The sequence below is a fragment of the Ambystoma mexicanum genome, chromosome 10, assembly GCF_040938575.1.
Source record: "Ambystoma mexicanum isolate Mex_15411 chromosome 10, UKY_AmexF1_1, whole genome shotgun sequence".
NCBI lineage: Eukaryota > Metazoa > Chordata > Amphibia > Caudata > Ambystomatidae > Ambystoma > Ambystoma mexicanum.
The window spans coordinates 152,657,353-152,683,160 of NC_090932.1; the positions used below are offsets into that span (position 1 = coordinate 152,657,353).

The 25,808-nt window shown below is 44.0% G+C and overlaps 1 protein-coding gene across 5 annotated transcripts in view; it reads right to left on the minus strand.

Moving 5' to 3' along the window:
• ADD2 (adducin 2) overlaps positions 1 to 25,808 on the minus strand; it is a 573,955-nt gene that overhangs the window by 102,279 nt on the left and 445,868 nt on the right. For all 5 annotated transcript variants that reach the window (XM_069617650.1, XM_069617649.1, XM_069617648.1 and 2 more), the window contains one exon: positions 21,451 to 21,576. In XM_069617650.1, the coding sequence (XP_069473751.1) occupies positions 21,451 to 21,576 (126 nt within the window). The remainder of the gene's footprint in view (positions 1 to 21,450; positions 21,577 to 25,808) is intronic.

The window sequence follows — 25,808 nt, forward strand, 5'->3', positions numbered from 1 at the left end:
GCCTGCTTGCTTCGGGGACCGGTGAGTAGATTAGCTAGGATCTGGTCGCCCTCCTGCAGTGCCCCTTGCTTTTCCCCGCTGTAAATACAGCACCCCTTGTCCGTACTCGCGCCCTGCTTCCGCCTCACAGTGGAGGCTGCGCTAGAGTCGCGGACCGTGTTCTCCTTCATTAGAGCTCCCTACAGAGCTGTTCAACGTCCTCCGAAGAGCTTCACCTTCTGCCCATTGGCACCGGCGTGTGCAGGTACTTTTGAGCGCTAGGCTCCACTCTTCGTAGGGATTGGACTACCATCTAGTTAGGGGCCTCAGAAGGCGGACATATCACACGCATTGGTTCGCACTGCCTGTTTTCCTTCCCCTGCAGGTGGATAACATATTTCGTGCTGCTAATGCTGTGAAACTGTGTATTCTGTATATATATTGGGTGGATAGTGTATGTGTTGGTTTAATATCGTTGTATATTGCTGCTTTTACTGTGGTTATTAGTTTCAAGGCCTTATAATAAATGTGTATCTATTTTTGATATAAACAACTGTTTGGAGTAGTTTGTAAGCGCTCTTGCTTAGTGTGCTCACTGCGGGCTTTCAGTCACCCTCACCCCTCTTGAGACCTAGTCTTGACCGCCGCGATCGCTACCTTGATTGGTCTGGCTTGTCCAGAGGTTACCCTGTTCCAAGTAATTAGGTTGGCCTTCTGAACCTCTGCGCCACCAGGACAGAGTTCAGAAATCCGTCTTAACAAATTGGTGTACAGCGGTGGGATACGACTGAAGGTATCCAGTGTTGCGCACGAGCTAAGGCGTTTTCAGGTTATTCCAACCAGGACACGCAGTAAAGTATTGAATATAACGTTAAAAAGGCCATAGTCCTATCGACAGTATGGAAACGAATACTTTATTAACCTTAAATGCTTCGAAATCTGAAACATTGAAGAAGATGTGTGCGGAGAGAGGGGTTTCCTCTCAAGGCACTAAATTGGAAATGATCCAGAGAATCGTGGCGTGGCAAGAAGCGCAGCTTGACGCTATAACTTCCGAGGACAGTGCAGAAGGTGGTGGGGCTGCTCTCACTGGCAGAACCGACGGTTCTGCCGCTGCACTGATCCATCACGACCACGAGGACAGGGAGGATGTAATGTCTAACGTTTCCTCTGCCAGTGTTGATGGGGAGGCTATGCTTGAATTCAAGAAGCAAGAGCTGCGGTTTAGGCAGCAGGAGCTTGAATTCAGCATAGCCAAACTGAAAATCGACCAGGCAGAAAAACAAAAAGACAGGGATCACCAGTTGGAACTGGCCAAGCTTCAGTTCGCAAATGGGTCCAAGGGTCCTGGACATGGTTCTGGGGCTTCCTCTCATCCACGGTTTCCAAAAGATCTGCTCAGTGTGTATGAGGAACGAAATGACATTATGGACTGGTTAAATGCGTTTGAGTATGCATGCGAGGTTCAAGAGGTTGATAATGCGGATAAGATTGCATGGTTACTCAGCAGACTGCCCCATTCTGGTTGCAGTGCCATTATGGAAATGTCGAAGGCTGAGCGCGCTGATTTTGCAATGTTGAAGCAGACTCTCATTTTAAAGTTTGGGAAGACTCCGACCCAATATTTGAAAAGGTTTAGAGAGTATAAGAAAAAGGAAGGTGGTACTTGGGTGTCGTATGTAGCTGAGTCCCTGAAAAACTTGACTGGCTGGGTTGAAGGTTATAAGGTTTCTACCTTCGAAGGCATGATCAATCTGGTCATGCTGGAACACATTTTTGCTTCTTCTTCCCCGGAGCTTAAGCAGCATTTGGCCGATTCGAAGGAGATAGATCCTAAGAAGCTGGCCATTGCAGCAGATTTATGGGTGTCACATCGAGTGTCCCATAAGGACAAAACTCATCCTGGTAAGCAGGAGGAAGGGAAAAAGTCCAAAGATGTGGAGGGTGGGGAATCTGCTAAATCTTCTTCCCATAAGGGCCACAAAAAGAAAAATAAGGGTAAGCCATCCGAGAACTCACAGGGTAGTGGAGGTTCGCCTCCGAAACAGAACTCTGGTTATAATAAGCCTCCCTACGTAAACAGACCCAATGGGGCTTGTTTTTCTTGTGGAGCAACTGACCATGTGAAGGGGGATCCCCGTTGTAAGGTTAGACCTTTGGGGGTCCACTCCGCTAATCTGGCCTTCTCCTCCTACGAGGAAGAAGAGATTACAGGAGCATCCTTCTCCTCAGACTCATTTCCCAGCGGAATAGAGGCTGAGGTAGTTTTAGTGTCCCTGGGTTCCTGGGAGCCTAAAGTCGCAGAGGCGTATGCTAGGATTCCGGATAATACCAAGCACTACTTTAAAGACAGTGTGCTGATCAATGGAGTGGATACTCCAGCTCTTAGGGATAGTGGGTGCAGTCGAACTGTAGTGGATTCTACCTTGGTAGACTCAGAGGAAGTTGCCAGAGCTACTCTGATGCCCACTAAGTTGGCTGACGGCCCCCTCCGTATGTTTCCCGTGATCCCTGTTAATCTAACTTTAAATGGTACAGCAGTTAGGATTCCAGTGAGCATTCAGAGAAACGTCCCGGGAAAGGTCTTGTTGGGCAATGATCTCAGAGCTCTAGGGCTCGTAGGAGACACTGCCGAAAGACCCTACACACGGTCTCAAGCACGGGCAGCATTGGCCAAGTCCAATACGCCGCCCCAGCCGAAGGGGAAACCCAAGGCGAAAGGAGTCAACAAGTCCCGACGGGGGAAAGAGAATATTCCCCCGAACTCGCCTACCACTGCGGTGGAGGGAGTTGGTCAATCGCCCGAGCCTGACGAGGAGGTGGCGATGCCTGAAGTGTTCGACCCCAACGACCATCCTGAACTAAAAGACTTGTTAGTTGAAGGAGGTCCTGATAGGGACGACTTCAGTAAGGGCCAACGTGAGTGCCCATCTCTGGAAGGCCTAAGGAGACAGGCCTGCTCCCAGCTTGAGGGTGAACCTCCTGGGAAGCATCGGATTTATTGGGAAGGTGGACTCCTGTACAGTGAGCCCACAGAGTCTACAGAAGGAGACCATAGGAGGTTGGTGGTTCCCCTTTCTGTTAGACCCTTCCTCCTGCAGTTGGCGCATGAAGTTCCCCTTGCTGGTCACTTTGGAATGAAGAGGACCAAGCAAAGGTTATCTATGCACTTCTACTGGCCCAAGATGGGGGTGCAAGTAGAAAGTCACTGCAGGAGTTGTGCCTCCTGCCAGTTGTCTGGTAAGGTTGGCGCGACAATCCAAGCTCCGTTGGTACCGCTCCCAGTTGTGGGGGTACCATTTGAAAGGGTAGGGATCGACATCGTTGGTCCCCTTGACCCGCAAACATCCTCAGGCAATAGGTTTATCCTGGTGCTGGTCGACCATGCAACCAGGTATCCTGAGGCCATCCCATTAAAGACTGTAACTGCCAAGTCAGTTGCAAAAGCGTTACTCGGCATATTTACTAGGGTTGGCTTCCCTAAAGAAGTTGTGTCAGATCGTGGCAGCAACTTTATGTCGAAGTATATGCAGGCTATGTGGAAAGAATGTGGGGTCACCTACAAGTTCTCTTCTGCATACCACCCCCAGACCAATGGTCTGGTGGAGCGTTTCAACAGAACGCTAAAGAGCATGATTGGGGCTCTGGAGGAGCCCCAGAGGAGGAAATGGGACCTTCTTTTACCATGCTTGTTGTTTGCCTACAGAGAGGTACCACAGGAGGGTGTTGGCTTCAGCCCCTTCGAACTTCTGTTCGGTCATCCCGTACGGGGACCCTTAGCCATCGTCAAAGAGGGATGGGAGATGCCCACTCCCCCTGTTACTACCAATGTAGTTGACTATGTGCTAGGGCTCAGAAAACGGACGGTACTCCTGATGGGCTTGGCTAGTGAAAAGTTGAAGGCCGGACAAGCGCTGGTGAAACATTGGTACGACCAGAAAGCTTCCTTAATTCACTTTACCCCTGGTCAGCAAGTCCTGATCATGAACCCTATAAGGCCTCGCGCTTTACAGGACAAATGGTCAGGCCCTTACACAGTGGTGGAGCCCCTGGGTGAGGTGAACTATTTAGTGGACCTTGGAAGGCCTGGACAGGCTCCAAAAGTGTTCCACGTAAATAGGCTGAAGGCTTTCGTCCCAAGAGTCGAAATCGCAGCACTGCTACTGGCGTCAGACGTTGAGGAAGAGGAGTCAGAACCTCTTCCCGACCTGTTCCAAAGCGGTCCTTCAGATAGCTCCGTTGAGGGTGTCCGAGTGGCCCCTCACCTGACTTCTGATCAGCAGGCTGAGGTGAAAAGTTTGCTTAGGCAGTTTTCCCCCCTGTTTTCACAGTCGCCTGGTTTGACACCTTGGTGCAAACATAACATTGACACAGGAGACAGTGTACCTACCAAAAGTAGGGGATACAGGATGTCGGATAAAGTACGGTCTTATATTAAGACCGAGGTCAACAAGATGTTAGACCTTGGGGTGATTGAACCCTCTAGTAGTCCTTGGTCCAGTCCTGTGGTTCTGGTTCCAAAAGCAGGCACTTCTGAATTGAGGTTCTGCGTGGATTACAGGGCTCTGAATGCTGTCACCAAGACAGACGCTCACCCCTTGCCTCGAACTGACGAGCTGGTGGATACCTTGGGTGCCTCCAAGTACCTCAGCACGTTTGACCTGACTGCGGGCTATTGGCAAATAGCTTTAGCAGAACATGCCAAGGAGAAGACAGCATTTTCAACTCCCGACGGGCTTTACCAATTCCGGGTAATGCCGTTCGGATTGAAGAATGCACCTGCCACTTTCCAGAGGCTTGTGAATCATGTGTTGAATGGGTTGGACGAATTCTGTCTTGCATATCTGGACGATATAGCAGTTTTCAGTGCCACCTGGGAAGACCATGTGAAACACCTCGGGATTGTGCTCCAGGCTCTTCAGAAAGCCCACTTGACCATAAAGGCGAGTAAATGCCAGATTGGACAAGGCTCAGTGGTTTACCTTGGGCATGAAGTAGGTGGAGGAAGGATACAGCCTCTCCCCAGTAAAGTACAAGCAGTACAAGACTGGCCTACCCCCACTACACAAACCCAAGTGAGAGCCTTCTTAGGACTCACGGGTTATTACCGCAATTTTATGGCAGACTATGGCACCATAGCTGCTCCTCTGACTGCCCTCACAACTCCGAAGAAACCCAAGAAGGTAACTTGGACTGACGAGTGTGAGAAGGCCTTCAATGGCTTGAAAGACTCCTTGTGCCAGGCCCCTGTGCTCAGGGCCCCTGATTATCAAAGACCTTTTATCGTGCAGACGGATGCCTCTGACACTGGGATAGGAGCTGTACTATCACAAGTAGATGAGAAGGGTAAGGAACACCCTATCGGTTTTATTAGTCGCCAGCTTAAGGACAGAGAGCTCAGATGGTCCACGGTAGAGAAAGAATGTTTCTCTGTTGTGTGGGCCCTAAGGAAGCTGCGGCCCTACCTCTATGGGACCCACTTCACTGTGCAGACTGACCATAAGCCGTTAAAGTGGCTAATGAACATGAAGGGGGAGAATCCAAAGTTGCTTAGGTGGTCCATAAGTCTACAAGGCTTCGACTTCACTATTGAGCATAGGCCAGGTGTCCAACATAGCAATGCTGATGGGTTGTCCAGAATGTTTTACCGACCTGAACAAGAGACTCATCCAGGGGTGGATTAGTTCCCCCTGTCCATAGTCTGGGAGGGGCGAGTGTTAGGAAAGATTTCGTTATTGTAGGGAACTTTCCTTCCATGTGGCAACCCCTAAACTTTTTGCTATTGTTTTCAACCTGTTGTCTTGACTTTGCCAGAGAAGTGCAGCCTTCTGCTGTACTCCTCTGGGCTTTCGCTCCTTTCTTACGGGGAAACTGACATGCCCTTAAGACAGTCAGTACCGGGGAACGCTGTTTCCCGTAGTTTCTTTTATCGTGTCGCCATTTTAGTGCAACACGACACAAGAGGGCACTGTAAGCTAAGTTACAGCTCTCTTGGGTCTCTAGCCTTCTACAGACCCTAGACACTCTTATAGGATGGTTTTTGGATCGGTGCAAGTCATTCAGGGACTGGGCTGGTGGCAGCGATCATTTGGTTTATTTTGAGCTCCTTTTGCCGTTCTGAGCACCTTTTTGCCGCGAACACAAAAGGGTGGCCCGGCTACCCAAAATGGCCGGACCACGAGGCTCCTTTGTCTCGTCCACTGTCCGTCTTGCTCCCTTTACCTTCCCCCGGGTCAGGCGACCCGGGGCCTTCCTTATTTGGGCATGTAGTTTCCCGCGAAACACGGTTGCTTTCGCGGGCTTCTACATGTCGTTTGAGTGCCCCCAGGATGTGGGCTGGGCTGTCTGGTCCCAATACACATCCTGGGTGCCAGAGAGTCTAGGGTGGTGTGAATGCCTGGGACCACTGTGGTCCGTGATTGGTCCACGTATGGTATGTGTGTTGATGAGCGGATCTCCCATTGGCTCCCCTCCGTTTTGGCGCGAAGGGAACCGTGGATAAGAGGGAGCTGGAAACACCACTACCAGGTCGATCTCCTGAGTTCTTACGAACCCAGGGATACAGGAGCCAAGTATCCTGCGAACACGAGGCTGGACCGAGGAATCGCTGATGACCCCCTGAAGAACTCCTGCTCCTCATTGCTGTCGTCCGGTGAAGCCCTTTCCACCTAAGATCGAACAAGAAGGCCTGTACTGGCGCTTCGACCTATTGGAATAGCAGGACCAGCTATTCCCGGCACCTTCATCAACTCCTGCCGTAAGCCTTCGGAAGTGTCTCTGGGCCATCCAGTTGACTGACCAGCTTACTAAGGAGTCCTGCTCTGTAATCGCCGACAGGTTGGGTGGTATTCTGAGTCCGGGGCACGCTCACACGCTTCGTTTGCTTAGCAGTCCTAAGCTAGAGGTGAGCAGTGCTCGTTTGGCTTGAATACACCCGGCCGTTCCGTTGCCCTGCTGTGGCGACAAAACTGTGCTTGTTTCTTCGATCGGGACGTCTTTTTACTCTGCACGACGACGAGACGTTCCCTGCTCTTCAGAACCTGCCAGAAGCTGTATCTATCGAGGAGAAGCTCGGGCCTGCTTGCTTCGGGGACCGGTGAGTAGATTAGCTAGGATCTGGTCGCCCTCCTGCAGTGCCCCTTGCTTTTCCCCGCTGTAAATACAGCACCCCTTGTCCGTACTCGCGCCCTGCTTCCGCCTCACAGTGGAGGCTGCGCTAGAGTCGCGGACCGTGTTCTCCTTCATTAGAGCTCCCTACAGAGCTGTTCAACGTCCTCCGAAGAGCTTCACCTTCTGCCCATTGGCACCGGCGTGTGCAGGTACTTTTGAGCGCTAGGCTCCACTCTTCGTAGGGATTGGACTACCATCTAGTTAGGGGCCTCAGAAGGCGGACATATCACACGCATTGGTTCGCACTGCCTGTTTTCCTTCCCCTGCAGGTGGATAACATATTTCGTGCTGCTAATGCTGTGAAACTGTGTATTCTGTATATATATTGGGTGGATAGTGTATGTGTTGGTTTAATATCGTTGTATATTGCTGCTTTTACTGTGGTTATTAGTTTCAAGGCCTTATAATAAATGTGTATCTATTTTTGATATAAACAACTGTTTGGAGTAGTTTGTAAGCGCTCTTGCTTAGTGTGCTCACTGCGGGCTTTCAGTCACCCTCACCCCTCTTGAGACCTAGTCTTGACCGCCGCGATCGCTACCTTGATTGGTCTGGCTTGTCCAGAGGTTACCCTGTTCCAAGTAATTAGGTTGGCCTTCTGAACCTCTGCGCCACCAGGACAGAGTTCAGAAATCCGTCTTAACATGGTGCACGGGAAGACTGAGTAGCAAGAGTTATTGTTGTGTGCAGTGGAGGTGGTTATGGCTTTGAGGAAGCAAAGTGTCTGGATCGTGGGCGATTCTTGGGTCCATTGACTAAAGGTGTATTCTGAGCAGTGTGGATTGTCTGAGAATCTTGGATTAGAAGAATTTGAAGGTCCATGGTATGGAGTTCAAGGAATGAAGTGGACGGAAATGCTCCCGTTTTGTGAGAATATTGGCCAAAAATGCATTTTTGCACTGTCTGCGGTGACAGACACCGTCCGCAGACACACCGTCACGCTACATGTGTGCAGTCACATGATGACACCTGGGATGTCCATGGCAGAGACGAGGCTCCGCGGACATCCATTGAGTGTGAGATGCAGGACGCATGCGCATGGATGTCCGCAAATGGCCATGCTATCCGCCAACTAATTAAAAGTGTGTCATGCGACAACAGACATGTCCGGAGACAGTGCAATGTCTGTGGATACTCTATCTCATAAACTGAAGGGGCCCCTGAGGGACCCCCGAATGTGGAAACAAGGCACAGTCACCACACACGAATAGATACGCCAAACATGAGGTTCTGTTCCCAAAATCTAGGGTTTATTGCAATACAAATAGTCCCAATTGGCCAAGTGGTCAAACGCCCCACGACGTGTGTCTAACAGACCTCGGGGGACTCAAGTAAAAAAGAATCGTACATAAGTTACATATATACAAAAGGAGCACCTTACAATCAGCAATGACACAATTGATGCGGCCCCCAATTAATTTCCCTTTGAACTAGAGGCGACGATTGACCATCATGACAAATATGACACTTCAGACCACCATATTTAGTAACAGGTTGCTATCTCCATTTTTACAGACACCATTCTTTGTTTGCGAGAACACAGTGTTTCTTTTTTCATAGGCAAGCTGTGCGTAGGAGACTGGCACATACCAGGCCTCCCTATCTCTAAGTTTCGATTCCTGCTCTAGAAGTCAGCCCGCTCTCCGGGGCCTCACTAGGCTCAGAAAGGGGGGCCATAAAGAAGATTATAATTCAACTCTTTAAATGCTAGTTTCGTACATTTGCTATTCTTTCACGAGACTCGCTGGCATTCGTGTACTGATTATATGCTTTGCTCCCTGCCTTCAAGGATACGTGAGGGAGGGAATCGAGTATTCCTGTCTGGCTCTCCAGTGTAATGTTTTAACATGTTTCTTAGCCTTGGACCATCGAAGCGAAATAATATCTACAGCAAAGCAGTTTTACATGAGGCAATGTGGCAACGTTAGAGAGAGCAGAGAGAGAAAACAAAATGGTGATTCTGGTCATCTTAAAACGGCTTCACTCTAGTTAACCTAATAGCTACGTAATAACTAATGACTAATGAATATATATTCTTACACTGTAAATGAGGCGGTTGGTCTTCGGCCAACTAATTATCATTCATTTCCGGACCCTCAAGGGGTGCTTAGTTTTTCTGGACTGACAAACCCTCCTCTTGGCCGTAAGCCAAACGTCTCATCCATACATTGCATCCTCCTCCAACCAAGTATTTGGATTAGATTCGGAATCTGATTCAACTTCGGACTCATGTACACTTGTTGTCTCCTTGTTATTATTATTATTATCAATTGCCATGAATTCTTTAATGGTTTCAGATTCGTTACTATGGCGAATGCTTAGTTTAGTAATGTTCTTTTGTTTCATCATTTGTACACACTCTTCGCTAATTTCAGTAAATATTATGGGGAGACAATGTATGCAACAACAACATGTCACGAATATTCCTAGGATTGCTACTAGGATTGCAAATAGTTTCCATCCCCAGGATCGCAACACTTCCCAGAACCAGGAGCTTATGTTCAATTGCCAACCGCCTTCAGGGGGATGAAGATCAGAACTTAACACATGCAATTTTCTTATCGCCTCAAAAATCGTGGGGGAGAAGTCACTTACAAATACGCAGCACACTGATGCCACGATTTTGAAAACACTGCCGCGATCAACTAAGATTACATCAAAGTCCATTCTATTTTGTAATGACATTAATCTAATTCCTTTTTCTTCAAGAGTCATATTGGTTCCATTTATTGTTTCTTCTAATATCCTAGACAGTCGTCTTATGTTATAAGAGTTTATCGCCTGGCCCCCAAATGGTATGAATGATTTTGCTATGTCCTCTACAATCAACCCGTCTTCAATATTACGGCGAGGTCGTGACCTAGTCAATTTGGTTATGTCTGATGTTTTTAACAGAAATCCCAAATAACACGTACCTCCTCAGTTCCTAGGTAACCAAGGATATGCTTTTTCTCCACATGTGAAATACACAGGATCTCCCACATATATTGGTTCCACTTCTTTATCAAGGAATGCTAAATTCCTGCATCTGGTAAATGTTCCTACCTGGAAATAACCCTTTTTCTTTAGACAGAATGGGACAGAATGAGGGTTATAATTCACTGTATATGAAGGGGGTTTCCAAATCCTTATTCCCATGTGGGTTCATGTGGAACATGATCACAGAAGTTTTATAAGGTACAGACAATCTATCCTGTGGCATTATTGCTGGTGTAATTAACTGTCTTTTTTGGAACACGGAGCAACCCACCGGTTTCATAATTACTTCCTCGAATTCATTCATATTTGTTTTATCTAGTTGACCAGTTTCACTTTCGTTCCATTTCCCATAATATAGGGCACTCAGAGAAGCATAACATGCAGAAGTTAAGGGCAGGGGCTGTACATACCACCCTATTCCCTGACCACCATGCTGTGGCAGGTGGGCACAAACCCAACAATTATTTTTTCTTAGGATTGAGTGCGTCATATTCATTATTAACAGCAATGTGTTGTTCCCATATCCTTCCCTATGTTTCTCTTCCATTGGGGAAAAGGTATAGGAAATCACATGGACTGGGCTTTCCGTTGTGGAAATGTTGATCATGGGCAAAAGTACTTCAAGAGGGTACGTTTCCTCTAGGTACGATAACACTGTTATGGTCAACACTGGGGTTAATATACTCATTATGCACATTACTACAGTTAGACCCAACATACAATTCTTTCGACCATGTCCTTTTTTCACCCTATTATGTACTACGTTTAACTCGCTATCAGCATTGGTGCAAGAGGAGGAATTTGCAGGTTCTGACATTCTTCTCTCGTCCTTCTTCTTCCGCTGTGCTCGTCGTGAATATTGTTTGCTCTTGTGTTTCTCCGGATGTTGAAATAGTTCAATCAATGTCTACAATCTTTTTATGCCAGTTTTCTGTCTGCCTGGATTGCCTATTCATCTGGCAAGGCCTCCGTGCATTTTGCACATTGCTCTAGAATTTCAGAGCAGCTTCCTTTGTACCCCTTTTCCCCCGCTTGTTCACTCGGGTTCCTGACACATGGATTTTAGCACCGAGGAGTTGCGTTTCGTGAGCTGTCTAGTTTGCACAACTCTTACGCCACCCTCCTCTAGGCCTCCGGTTCCCACTTCATCCGAAAGTAGGAAACAGAGGCAAGAAATTCACCAAGAGATGAAAAATGTGATCACTCTTTCTTTCTGCTCCGCAGGTTGTACCGATTTGCTCCTGGTACCGTGTGATCAACAAATAGTGCGGGTGCACTTCCGGTCTCGAGCTTGGAGTCAGCCTGGGGCACAATGGCAGATGGTGATGGGTGCCCAGGCGACAATGCTGGCTGTGGCGCAACAGAAGATGGTGGGCGCCACAGAGGTATGCGTTTGAAGTCGGCCAGCAGTGATGCAGAATCTGCTGGACAATGTTGAGGCACTCTTTGCTCTTCCGTTTTTATGGCAATCTCCATCAGGCTTTGTTTCAGGATCAGGCAGTTTCTGTGGCAAGGGACTGGCAATGGCATTTTTTGTTTCTGGAACCGCTGTTGTCTCTTTCTGGTCTTTGTCCCGATCAGTTGACATGTCGAATGGCGATGGGACTTTCTTGACATGCGTGGCATGAATCCACGCCTTGCGTCCATCCACGCGTAGTGCTGTCTGCGTGGTTAATAGTACCTGATACGGCCCACGCTACCTGGGTGCTAGCAATGTTTTCCATTCGAAGTTCCTTATCAGCACCCAGGTGCCTGGCTCCAATGCATGTCCTGGGCCAGTATACCCCACCGGTAATGCCTCCTGCATCTGCTGATGAATCAAACGCAGTTTTGTTTACTAACAAATTACAGTAAATGCTGAGTACGGGGTATTCGATTTCACTCATTTTCCTCGGCTGAGGTGAGCACCACACATTCGCTGGTCTCCCCATTATAATCTCATAAGGGAAGAGCCCAGTTCTGGCCTGCACTGATGTTCGCATGCATAGTAACGCTATTGGCAATGCATCTACCCAACTCAATTTGCTGCCTGCACAGATCTTACTGATCTTGGACTGAGCGAGAGAAATACTCTTTAAGCATTACTTTCGCCGTGCTCATTGCTGTGCAATCTTTCAAAGGATACGCTTCCACCCATTTGCTAAATGCACATATGATCACTAGAACGTACTTCAGATTTTGGAACCTTTCCATTTCTATAAAGTCAAAGTGAATTACTTTGAATGGCATAGAGGGAGGTCCGAAACTTCCCGTTGGAGTCACTGTTCCTTTTCCCACATTGTGCTGTAAGCACGTAATGCAGTTTTGGACCACCCTCTCGGGCATTCTTTTATATAAGGGGATTTTCCCAAACTGTGGCTAAATGTTTGACTATTTTCTTCGCACAGATGTGTGTGGGACTGTGAGCCATTGTAACCATTGCATTTACGTAAACATTTGGTAACATCCAATTCCCACTTTTCTTGTCCACCCAACATCCCTCCAAATCCAATTCTGCAGAGCCCTTGGCCCATCCCTGTATTTCGTCAGTGGTAGCTTCCGCCTGCATTTCTTTAACAGTTACAATTCCATTTTCTATCATGTAGGGCACTTCCTCCGATTGTACTGTCAACATTTTTGTATTCAAGTCAGTCGCAGTCTGTTTCGCAATTTTGTCTGCAAATGCGTTTCCTTTTCCCACGTTACATGTCACTTTTTTATGCGCCTCGCATTTCATTATTGCCAGGTGCTTTGGACACATAAGTGCAGACAGTAATCGCACAATCAGAGGGCCATGTTGTATTCTAGCCCCATGGGATGTTAGGTAACCTCATCTCGGCCCATAATCAGCCAAAATTATGGACTACGCCAAAGGCATACTGGCTATCAGTATAGATATTTACACTCAAGTTCTCTGAAATTTCACAAGCTCTTGTTAAGGCAATTATCTCTGCTGATTGGGCGGAGTTGTAAGGAATTCTATTACTCTCCACAACGCTTTTTAATGTGGTGACAGCGTATGCGGCAGTTGATGTGCCGTCAGGTAATTTAAAACAAGAGCTGTCACAAAACAGTTCCCCTTCTGGTTCATTTAGGGGTGTATCACTCAAATCAATTCTCCCTTTTGTTTCTTCCTCAGTAACAATTAAACAATCATGGGGAGGTGATTCAGTCCCACCATTGTTTTCCCCGGGCATTGGCATTAATTATGCTGGATTCAAAGCGCTACACCTCATAATTTGAATGTGGGGCGCGAACAATACAATTTCATATCTAGTCAATCTAGCAGAGGTGAGGTGTTGCATCTGCGTTCTTTGAGTAGAACATCTATGGCATGTGGCACCATCAAGATTAAGGTGTGCCCCAATACCATCCCTTCTGTTTGTTTCACTGACGCAGCAGCCGCTGCAACAGCTCGCAAACATTGTGGTAGTGCGCGTGCTACAGGGTCCAGCCACAAGAAAAATAGCTGCACAGCCTATTTCTTCCACCTTGTTCCTGTGTTAAGACAGACAACACACATCCTTCGTTCTCATGCACAAATAGCCTAAAAACCTTTTCATAATTCGGTGTGCCCAAAACTGGAGCAGAACTCAAAATGGTTTTCAGCGAATCAAATGCTTTCTGACAATCTTCATTCCACTGCAAAGGTACCACAGCATTTTTCTTTGTTAACTCCACCATTGGCTTCACAATCAAAGCAAAGTTCACAATCCATTGGCGACAATATGAAGCCATGCCTATTATAGCTCTCACACCTTTCTGTGTCGTTGGGTTAGGCATGCCAGAAATGCTCTTTATTCTTTCAGGCGTTAATCTTCTCCCTTCCTTAGAAAGTAAGTAACCCAAGTAAGCTACTTCTTTCTGACAGTATTGGAATTTCTTTAGGCTCGCTTTATGGCAATGCGCAGCTAGATGGGTCAATAGTAAAATAGTACCTTTTTTACACATCTCTTCCGTGTCAGCAGCGATTAATAAATCGTCAATGTATTGTAGCAATACACAGTCTGCTGGTAATTCTAACATGTCCAACTGTTCTTTCAATGCTCTACTATATATGCTCAGAATTTCAGTATAGCCTTCTGGTATGCGTGTAAATGTGAATGATCGTCCTCCTAAAGTGAAAGCAAATAAATACCTGCTTTCTTTGTGTACTGGAATGCTGAAGAAGGCGTTTTTTAAATCAACAACACTAAAATATTCTGCTGATGCAGGGATCATTGTCAAGATCGTAGTGACGTCTGGCACTAACGGGAATTGGGATCTACCACTTTGTTCAGTGCACGGAGATCAATAATAAAACGGTACGGTACCTCATTACCCCCTTTCTTGTACACCGGAAGAATGGGGCTGTTACACACGCTACCTGTAATTTCTTCAATCACTCCCAGTTTCACCAAATCAAAAACAATACTTTTCAATCCTTTTTCTCCTTCTGCTGAAATGTTATACTGTAGAATACGTGGTAGCGTTATTCCTTCTTTCAATGTGATTTTTACTGGCTCTATTTTCAAACATCCCACATCATTGTCATTCACGGCCCAAATACAAGTTAGCACTGTACTCAATTCTCCTGTTAAAGGTTCCGTCATAAATTCAGAAGTCGGCATAATCTGGGGAGAAATAGTAAATAATACCCCATCTGGTGTACAATGGATAACTGCACTCAGTCTTTTCAATAGATTTAATCCTAAAAGAGTCTCTCCACAATGCTCTGTTAAAAGAAATGGACAATGTTCAGTAAAAGGCCCTATTGTCACTGCTACTGATTTTGACTCGGAGTTCATTACTGGGGTACCTGCGAACCCTACTGAGATATTCTGCCACCCTGACAGAGGTATGTCTGGAACCAAATGATGATCTATTGAGCACTTTTGTGCCCCCGTATCTACGAGGAATCTATGCTCTTCATTCCTGATCTTCATTTCTATGTAGGGTCCTTTCTGATTCACGGGAATAGACACTGGTTCTGACTCCTGTCCTGGGCTGTCCTATTGGGGTAACAACACGTCATCTCATGTGTAATCACCACTGTTATTATGGTATGCACCTGTCTGAGGGTGTCAAGTGCTCCAGGGCGTGCTCTTTTACTCATCAACACCTTTTCCAGGTTATCTGTACGTCCCATCTCAAAACTCCCATCAATCGGCCACTGAAGATTCTCCTGTTTTCTGGTTTGCTTATGCCAAGTCTCACACAACATTATCGCTCCCATACCATACTTTATGTACATCTCATAAGCCGGCGTTACTCCCGGTGGTGCTTCCTGGCTAGTTTCCAAAGATTGTTCACCGCAGCAGAAAAATCCTGCTAACGTGGACAATACCCCAGGCATGTTTTAACCTTACCCTTGGCTAATCAAACTTACCCTGGGTGTTTGATTTTGCAAAATCAACTCTCAACCAATATCAGGATTACTTACAAATCGGGGTACGACTCACCTGATCAACCAATTTGTCTTTTCAAGACACAATTCGTCTGTATACTGATGCAACCAATGACGTTGTGTCTGCGTATCTCGGCTCTGCCTCGTTTCGGGACCCTCGCCTCCTTGTTCGCTGGCCGGGGACGTCGATCAGGGATCAGCGGTGTGCAGATCGCCAGAAAGGAGTCTCATCACTTACGCAGGGCGCCCCGAACACCTCTCGATCCTGGCTCGATCGCTCCCATCCTCGCCGTTCTTGTCGCCTTCCTTATTTTGCAACATACACGATGGAACAAGTGGGTGAGGGTCCCTATTCGGGCGCCATCTTGAAGGGGCCCCTTAGGGACCCTCGAATGTGGAAACAAGGCACAGTCACCACACACGAATAGATACGCTAAACACGAGGTTCTGTTCCCACAATCTAGGGTTTATTTGCAATACAAATAGTCCCAAGTGGCCAAGTGATCCCACGCCCCGCGACGTGTGTCTAACAGACCTCGGGGGACGCAAGCAAAAAAGAGTCGTACATCAGTTACATATATACAAAAGGAGCACCTTACAATCAGCAATGACACAATTGATGCGGCCCCCAATTCATTTCCCTTTGAATTAGAGGTGACGATTGACCATCATGACAAATATGACACTTCAGACCACCATATTTAGTAACAGATTGCAATCTCCATTTTTACAGACACCATTATTTGTTTGCGAGAACACAGCGTTTCTGTTTTTCATAGGCAAGCTGTGCGTAGGAGACTGGCACATACCAGGCCTCCCTATCTCTAAGTTTTGATTCCCGCTCTAGAAGTCAGCCCGCTCTCTGGGGCCTCACTGGGCTCAGAAAGGGGGGCCGTAAAGAAGATCATTATTCAACTCTTTAAATGCTAGTTTCGTACATTTGCTATTCTTTCAGGAGAGTCGCTGGCATTCGTGTACTGATTATATGCCTTGCTCCGTGCCTTCAAGGATACGTGAGGGAGGGACTCAGGCATTCCTGTCTGGCTCTCCAGTGTAATGTTTCAACATGTTTCTTAGCCTTGGACCATTGAAGCGAAATAATATCTACAGCAAAGCAGTTTTACATGAGTCAAAGTGGCAACGTTAGAGAGAGCAGAGAGAGAAAACAAAATGGCGATTCTGGTCATCTTAAAATGGCTTCACTCTAGTTAACCTAATAGCTACGTAATAACTAATGACTAATGAATATATATTCTTACACTGTAAATGAGGTGGTTGGTCTCCGGCCAACCAATTATCATTCATTTCCAGACCCTCAAGGGGTGCTTAGTTTTTCTGGACTGACACAACTAACACCCCGAACAGTCTTATAGTCCATGGACTATTCATTGGGGTTTTTAAAAAAAACATTTGACTGAATATACAAGATATTTATAGTATAAAAAATAAAGTTATTTATGAAAGGGATGGGGAATCGGAATGGGAAACAAAAATGGGAGAATTTAGAATTTCTATAAAAAGATCATCAGGGGAGAGAGGCAGTGAAGTTTCATCAAAGTGTCTTTCGTTTATATTTTGGGAAATGGATTGGGGTGATTGCTGAGGGTAAGGGCTACAGGCACAAGAAGGACACTGATAATCAACATTCCTAATAACATGATTTTTACCATAATTTAAATGTTCCTTAAAGTAATTACTAAGTTCATCAAATTTTGCAGGCAAGATCATGATTTCATTATGCACAGTTGTGGATAGAAATTGTCTTTGTGATTCTCGGGATTCTCCATAATGAAATTGTGGTGTTTCTTAATGTAAAGTATGTACTATAAGAAAAGAAGAAATTACTTCACTGAGCTCTGTATAAATTACATTATTTGTTTATATTGAAAGATGTATTGTTTACATTAGAGATGTCACCATCACTCGTTTGCTCTTTTGGAAGGTTTTCTTCCAACCACTCAAGTGTGTTTGCCATTTATGTTCAAATAAAATAGTGAAATTTGCTTATACAAAATGTTTATATAATGAATTGTAATAATAGAGAAATAAATACAGTGTACTTACTATTAGGTAAGAGGTTGTTTTTTGAGCGAGCGCCTGGTGTATGTGAGTCTGTATAAAGAGTTGTGCTGAAGTGATAATATGAGGTGTAGAGTTATGGTTTGTGCTTGGTGCATTCCATTATATTGTGTGCTAGATGAACAAATTATGTTTACATTTTCAAATGTTGATTTGTACAAAAAGGTATATTTGGGCATAATAAATATAAGTGTTATGCAGAATCCTGTGCAGTGCCCTTAGGGACCACTACACACAATTAAGACCACCAGTGGTAATACAAGTTCACCTTTGGTACAAGCCTGTACTACTATGTTAAAGTGGTAGCAGTAGCGGAGCAGCCAGACTTATCTCAAGAGCAAATGAGCAGTAGCAGAGATTACAAAAAGGGACCACAATTGATGCGACTCAAGCAAAGACTGACTCAAGGTTTCAGGTAAAAAATATAAGTACATTTATTTTTAAACCATCTGTTATCAAACACATCACTTGTATAAATTCAAAACCACACGTAAAATACACTACACACAACCAATTCACTTGGTGCAGTATAACTCAAGCTAAGTACCCTATGTTTTAACGGACCGGTGTTGTGAAACAAAAGACGTTACCAGGAATACATGATCCCACCAAGCTCAAGGGAAGAAGACTCCAAACTGGATCTTCTCTGGTCGTCAAAGGGTAGATAGTTCAGGACTGCAGCAGGGCTTCACCAGGACGGGGTAGTTGTAGCCGCCGTCTTCTTCTCCGCTTCTCTTCGGTTCCTTGTAGTTCCACTGGTGACTGACTTCCAGCCCAAGAGTCCTGCCTTTTATGCAAAAATCCCCCATTCACACAGCCTGGCTGTTAATCACGCAGCAGGGGGGTTGTCCAGCCCGGACAACCACCTCAGCCAATCATGGCAAAGTGCGACTTGGGTTTCCTAGGATACCCTGTGCAAGGGGTGACTAGACCCCTCCCTCACATTCAGCCCACCTAGACACCACGGTGCCTAGAGGAGGGCTTCTTGGCAGAAGCCCGCCCAAAGACAGTTACCAAAGAAGGCAAACCTGGTTTGCCGTGCAAAGTAAAACACAAGAATGACTTTAACAAAAAGAAATGGCGAATAAACCCGACTGGAGCTAAAAGCAGGAGTATTTGGTCAAGCGGGTTTATGTTCGAGGCTAATATAATAGCCTAAAACAGTACCACATTTATATAGTATAAACGTGGTAGAAAAGTTAGGGTGGATACCACTGCCATCAGCCAAGTCTAAATGGTAAGAGAGCAAAACAAGGCTCTAGGAGGTGCAGAAAAAGGTCTAAGAAGTAACCCTTTCCAATACTCCATGTAAGATGGGGTGTATTGGATCTGTGGTTAAATGACTATGTAAAGTTAATGGAAACTTTACCCTTTTCTGGGGGACAGATGTCAGCCCCAGAAATGGAGTCGGTGGGAAGTCTAACTGACAACCCTGTGTCACTGCACTGAAGGTGCTGTGTAACACACAAATGAGTGGGGCTACTGAAGTGGTGTACTCCAGAGTCCACAATCACAAAAACAGATGAAATACACATGGCAAAACATGGGTAAGAGGGAAAAGCTCACACTCTTACCAACTGAAAAAAATAAACTCCAGAAATCCAGCAAAGCTGCTGGGGGACTCACTAGGTAAGGGAAATTAGCAATTGAATGAGAATTCTCTCTAACAATAAGTAATGTTGTTTTATGTATATTTGTTGGTTGGTTGAAGGGTACAACATTTTCTGTTGTCCCCTGTGCTTCTGGGTTTTGTGAATGCTACCTGATGTCGGCAGACAATTGCACTGACCGTGGACTCTGAGCAACTAAATTACGTGAGTGTGGTTTTGTAGATGTAATCATTAAAAATAGGTATAAGGAACTTGTAGCAAATTAAGGGAGGTCTGATAAAAACCTATGAAATTCAGTGAAAAAACTTTGTTAAAGGGACGTTATGGTTACATGTCCTGGGTGTTAGTCTTAGCAGTGCATGGTGGTGGTGTGAGTTATGGTTGCTTAGCTTACCATAACTGGCAAATTTCAAGGGTTTTTATGTTTTACTTGTAACAATAACGTCCCTTTCACAAAGGTTTTTCACTTGTATATATATATATATATATATATATATATATATATATATATATATATATATATATATATATATATATATAAAATAGGGCAGCGGTAGTCGCCCTATAGTTAAGGTGATAGCCTTGAGTCATAGGAAATCTGAAAATTCTATTGCTAATAACTTCTGATTTGCAGGACGGGTACGTTTGATATTTATTTTCCAAATATTCCAAACAAAAAGTTTTGCATCAACCCCCCCAGACTGAACATTTTGGAAAAGACTTGCTAAAAATTAAAGTTATTAAGAAAGCAAATAAACAGTGTATTCAACCTACTCCCATTCATTTTTCCACAAAGAAAAGCTGAAATTTGGTAAAGCTGAAGCACAAAAACTGCTGTGTGGATAAGAACCAAATAAGAAACATCCTGGTCATGAAGCGTTGACCTAATTTCAGGGACAGGTTTGTAGTTATTCTGTCGAGGAGTTTCCAAAAATTTATGGGGGATGGGGTGCCCGCTGCTCCCAAAAATATAGTTATAGCTCCCATGATACTTTTCAGCAGAGAGACATTTCAGCGATGAAAAGTCACCCTTTTTTTGTGCTCAATACGAGCGATTACCAGGGTAATACCTTGGCAATGCAAAAACGAAAAGTACTCAAACAGCTATTTTACCTTGCTACATCCAGGACTATCGCAAATAGCAGCATTTTGAAATTCTAGGTATCTGAAAGAGAACAGTGATTGGACTCTGAACAAGCACTATTCTTCAATTGTGCATGTTTATTTGATGTCTTAATGGTGTAGGAGTTGTTTAGACACATCTAAATCATCCATGGGCATTGTGATCTGTCCATATGCCAATCAATTTTCTGGGTATCAAGTATGTATACAACCAAAGAAAAAGTGTTTAAGCGTTTAAATCTAATTATTTCATTCCTCATTAGTACCTTTCTTTGTCTCTCACCTTGAAGAAGGGAAAGTTTACTGAACAATGATTTTAATTCATGAGTAATATTAGCATGTGGACAGACGATTGATGATTTTCCAACGGGTGGCAGGATCTGTTAGTCAGTATTACCTAAATATTGTACCCTTCTTTACTTTTGGAAGTTTAGAAAAACTATCTTTGATGCAACATCTCTTTCTTTTTCTATTGATCTCAAAGGAGCAAGCAAAATAATATGTTGTATCCCACCTTCCCATCCTAAATAACGCTTGGCTTGTTTGTTACAGGTTCATGGGGACAGATTTCTAATCTTAGAAATGCATCCACATATTACTGTTGCTCCTACTTGAAACCATTTTCTCTAGTATCTTCTCCTACCTTGGCCATACTGTGTCCTGCAATAGGTTTGGGATAGATATTTCGACCTTCAGAGCTTATGTGGCCTGGGGTCGTGTGGAAAGTGGCCTTGTACAGCACAACCTCTGCTGTTCTGGCAGCCTCTTTGTGCTATGGATTGCCAGGGCTTCCAATGTCATTCAAACAGGTGATAGCCTGCAAAGGGTACTGACGACCGCATATCTGTATCATGAATCTACTTCCAACACTTTGAAAACGTTAGTCAACATGTAGAGTCATTCATAAATGGTATGCTTGAAATGTGAGCATATTACTACAAGGCTAACTAGACACAGATGTGGGTCATTTAAATGCCAATTAACATAACATGACAGGTTGCTTTTGGTCCTGCCATTGCATGTTCCATGTTTCTTATAAAGCAATCATGATATTATGTAAGACACTGACATTAATAGTATCCATTTCAATTCCAGGAAGCCAGTAAAAACAAAATATGGGATAAATTTTATGTTAGTTAAACCTACCTTCAGATGACTTGCAAGGCGAGACGGCTGGACTTTTCGCTTGGGGTTTGGAAGGACTCTTCATTGGTGAAGTAGGAGGTGTCACTAGTGACTGATTGGATTCATCTAGTGATGTGTCTTTCTCACCTGGATCCATGAGAAATGCCCAATGAGCAGTTAGAATGACTAAAGCAAGGAAACACCAATAGCAGTGTTATGTGAAACATTGGTAAACGATGTAATGTCCAAAATATAAATTTACTTGATCATTTCTTATTGCAGTATGGTTTTTGAAAATATTGCACTAACTGCCACACACCAGGTGGAATGCTGTAGTCTCTCAAACTAAGGGGTTACAACAATCAGGTGAAACGAAAACCTTTTAAAAGGTGGAGAAAAACATTTGCCACTAAACAACAGTTATTGTTAGTGTAGAAAAAGAAAAAGTCACTTGATGTACAGCAAGGTTAGTTACATATGTTGAACATAGAATCTCAGGCAGCCAGAGAGCTTTGTTGAAATTGATGCTCTGTAAGATTTCCTGGAGGGAGGCAAATATTAAAAAGGGACTTCTCCTACTTGTCATACACAGACTTCATTAATATGTCGAACTCAGCAGTGGAACGAAGGAAAGAGAAAGGTTGTAGGTCAAAGGATCGAAAAAAAAGGGTCGACAGGACAAAGGATCGAATTATTATTTTTTCTTTTTGTTACTTTTTTTGGGGGGGTCCCCAACTCCCTTTTTTTGCAAAAAATCACTTTTTTTCCAAAACGAAAACCTAAAAAAAATATATATAATTTAAAAAAAAAATCGATGCTTTGTCCTGTCGACCCTTTGGTGTCGATCCTTTGTCCTGTCGACCCTTTTTTTTTGATCCTTTGACTAGACACCAAAGAGAAAGCATCATTGAAACAACTAAACAAATCTGAAGATTGTATTCTATTTTAGAGAGAAGCTTCTACAAAATCCGTCCAGATAGGAAAGAAAGGGGAAAACATGTGTCACATGGGGCATAAAAAAACAGGTTTATTAGTAAACATTTTAAATCATAACCTATCCATGCACAAATAGACAAAGTACAGATTTGCCATTTATGAGTGGAACAAGAAAGCCTAGCATTCCAACTGCTGTTGGAAACTCGACAGTTAGCCAGAAAATTAAGACTGAACATGAATTTACTTTAACAACCTACACATATTCAAGAGCCACCGCAGTAGGTGTAATTTAAGTCAGAATGTCAGTGTGACCGACTCAGAAGCAACATATGACTTGATGCAGTACAAAAAGAAAGCGTTAAAAAGCTTACAGCAAATCGAAATTCAAAACAAACATTATAAAGGGGGAAAATAAAGCATTGGAAAATCGTTAATAAGATATTTCTGTCATAATTAAAAGAGAATACAAGGGGTCTGCAATAGCGAATACTGATGACCAGAAAATTGACAATCAAGTTCTACAACTTCAACTCAGCTGCCTCCAAACAGGTCAGACAAAGTATATTCCTATGTAGAAATTGACGGCAAGTCTGAAAATGAAAACCATAGTCTCCTCAGGTGCAGAGGTAAATTGTATACATGGCATTGGTGTGACACGAGGTGTCTGTGTTTGAAATACCGACTGACGCTCCAAATCTCAATGTGTGGCAGGTTTTAGTATGGGCGAAATCAAGCTGAGCACAATGAGACATGGTTCTAGTTTCTACACTCTTCCTAGAAATATTCACAATTTAAAACCATTGTAGGTCCTCTGGGTAGGGCCGGGGCAGAACAAAAATTCAAATAAAATAAAACAAATGAAATGTAGGATTATTTGAAAATGAATGGGCAAGAGGAATCCATTGGTGGAAACCTATGAAATGTCAATGTTTTATAAAGTAGTTTAAAAACTATGCAAATACAATGTTGATGGTTTTTGGTCTCTTTGGTGTAAACCTTTGTCTCACACTAGAGTCCACCAAGCCATACCATCCAAATCACACCCGAAATCCCGCACACGGTCACAGTGGTATGGCACTGTGAGAGACGGTCCACACTCCCTATTTCTTCTTCCGTTTTGTGTCCACCATAATGACTTTGCACACAGTTAACTCTTGCTTGACAAAATGATAACACCAAACAATCAAACATGCTTCCACAACTCAGAGATGTGCTGGAGCACGACTCAAGTCCATCATGGGAGCAGTTAATGACACATTTCAGTACTCCTTTAAAGTACTAGAAACTGCCCGTACCGAGCCCCCAGATATACACCAGTCCTTGTCCTTTAGGTATTATCGTTATCACTGCTTCCAGGAAAGATGAAGGAATGTTTACATGTTGCAGGAGCCACTTATATAGCTTTACCAGGAAGGGAGAGAGGATATCTGAGAACGTTTTGTATTAAGAGCAGTAAAACCATCATCCCCAAGTGCTTTACTTTACCCATTTTCTACCGGTTAACAGCAGAGTGTCATCTTCCACCTGGGAAAGCTTTAGCAGTTCTATCTGCTGGAGATAGGACAACATAATTTATTCATCTTTTCTTCATCTTTCATATGTAGGGCTTGATAATATTGAATAATATTGTACAGCAATATTTTGTGGGTGTTCCCAATTACTATCCCTGTCCATTCTTTCTCTTCTGTCTATTTTCAGAGCCTTAAGTTTATTTGCCAAAATTGCTCCAGCTTTGTCCCGCTTTTCATAGTAGCTCTTTTTATCTGAATCAATTTCTGAGAGTTTTTATCTAAGACTGCTTCTCCTAAGGCAGTTCTCTTGTTTTGAATCTCCCTTTACAAGGCCTGTATTCTTCCCCTGGACTGATTGTTTTACTTCCTCTATCAATTTGTTTTCCAAAAGCGTTAGCTCTCTCTTCTTTCTGGAGGCCTCTTCTGGAAGATGTCATCTCACAGTAGCTTTCGCATGGCTCCCAAGCTATATTTTCTTTTGTTTTGCCATTATTCGTAATGATAAAAAATGACTATATTTTTGTCGCGATAGACTCTCAAACCATTATCCTTCAGTATGGTATTATTACTTCTCTATCTACATGTCCTCAATGACTCTGTTTGCCATGTCATGTCAAGAGTTGCCATGTAATGTTCTGACCATCCCACAATTGTTATCGCTGAGGTTTTTAGGCTGCATGCTTATTCCTTGCCTATAAGCAGGTTGTCTATTCTTGTATATGATTTATGGGAGATCAAGAATGAGGTGTACTTCTTAGCATCCAGATTCATCTCTCTACACGCATCACACCAAAAACAGTGTTTCTGGCATTCATCGAAACCCGTAGTGTCTTCTGTCCTTTTCTTAATCAATTTAATTGGGCCAGGCATTAGCCAGGCATTGAGTCTAAGTGTTGGTCCCTGATTAGATAAAAGTCACCCCCTACTATTTTACTGCTTGAGGGTCCTCTGAACAATTGACCTTTGTTGGGTATAGGGCGCGTATATTGCTACTAATGTGATGCATTTATCTTCGTACATTCCCATCACCATCAATGTTCTTCCTTCCAGGTCTTCCTTGATCTGTATTCAATTTAAGTAGACACCATTTCCCAAGATGACCAAAAAGGTTGGTTATACCCTTTGCATGTATTCTGTATTCTGCAACCCACATGTAATGTGTTTCCTGTATAAACATTATTGAAACTGTAGGCTTGGTCCTTTCCCTTTCCATAAGCAATCTCGTTGCGGGAGAATTCAAACCCTTGATCTTCAGGGTTACAATTTTCAGTGTTTATATGTGCAATTGGTAATCTTTTTTTTAAAGTATACTTCCATATCTCTTTCACACTTAGCTCTAATAATTTCATCCCTTATGAGTAGCTTACTACCAACTTTGTAGATATGATTGCCATTGCCTCTAACAACATTTTGCGAATTGATTCTCTTTTAACATATAAAACACCCCTGAATTATGAAATGCCCAAATAGATCCAGGACGCCTTGGTAATACTCTGCAAATCATTTTATTTTTCGTCCAAACAGCACCTGACCAAAACCAGTAATGCCATTTCTCCGGGAAATAAAAGCTAGTGCCTGCCCGATCATTCCCTACCCCCATGTTAGAATGTCCTTTCACTCCTTACATGCTATGTTTTCTCCAGTAATGTTCATTCTGGTAGTTCTCACCAGCATACTTTTTTATGTAGGGTGTAGTAAGTCTTAGAAACTTACGGGTTCCAAACATCTTTCTGGTACCTCTCCCTGTTGATGCACTAAGAAATATCTCTTGTCTTTTTCTCTCTGAAGTATAATTTCTTGATTAAGGGCCCTCCTTTTGTTTAAAAATAATATTTGTAGAGCACACTATCGGCCAGAGGCATCATGGCCCTAATGGATAAGGCAAAAAATAAGAGAACGGAAGAGACAAGCTGCAGAGCAAAGGCTCAGAAC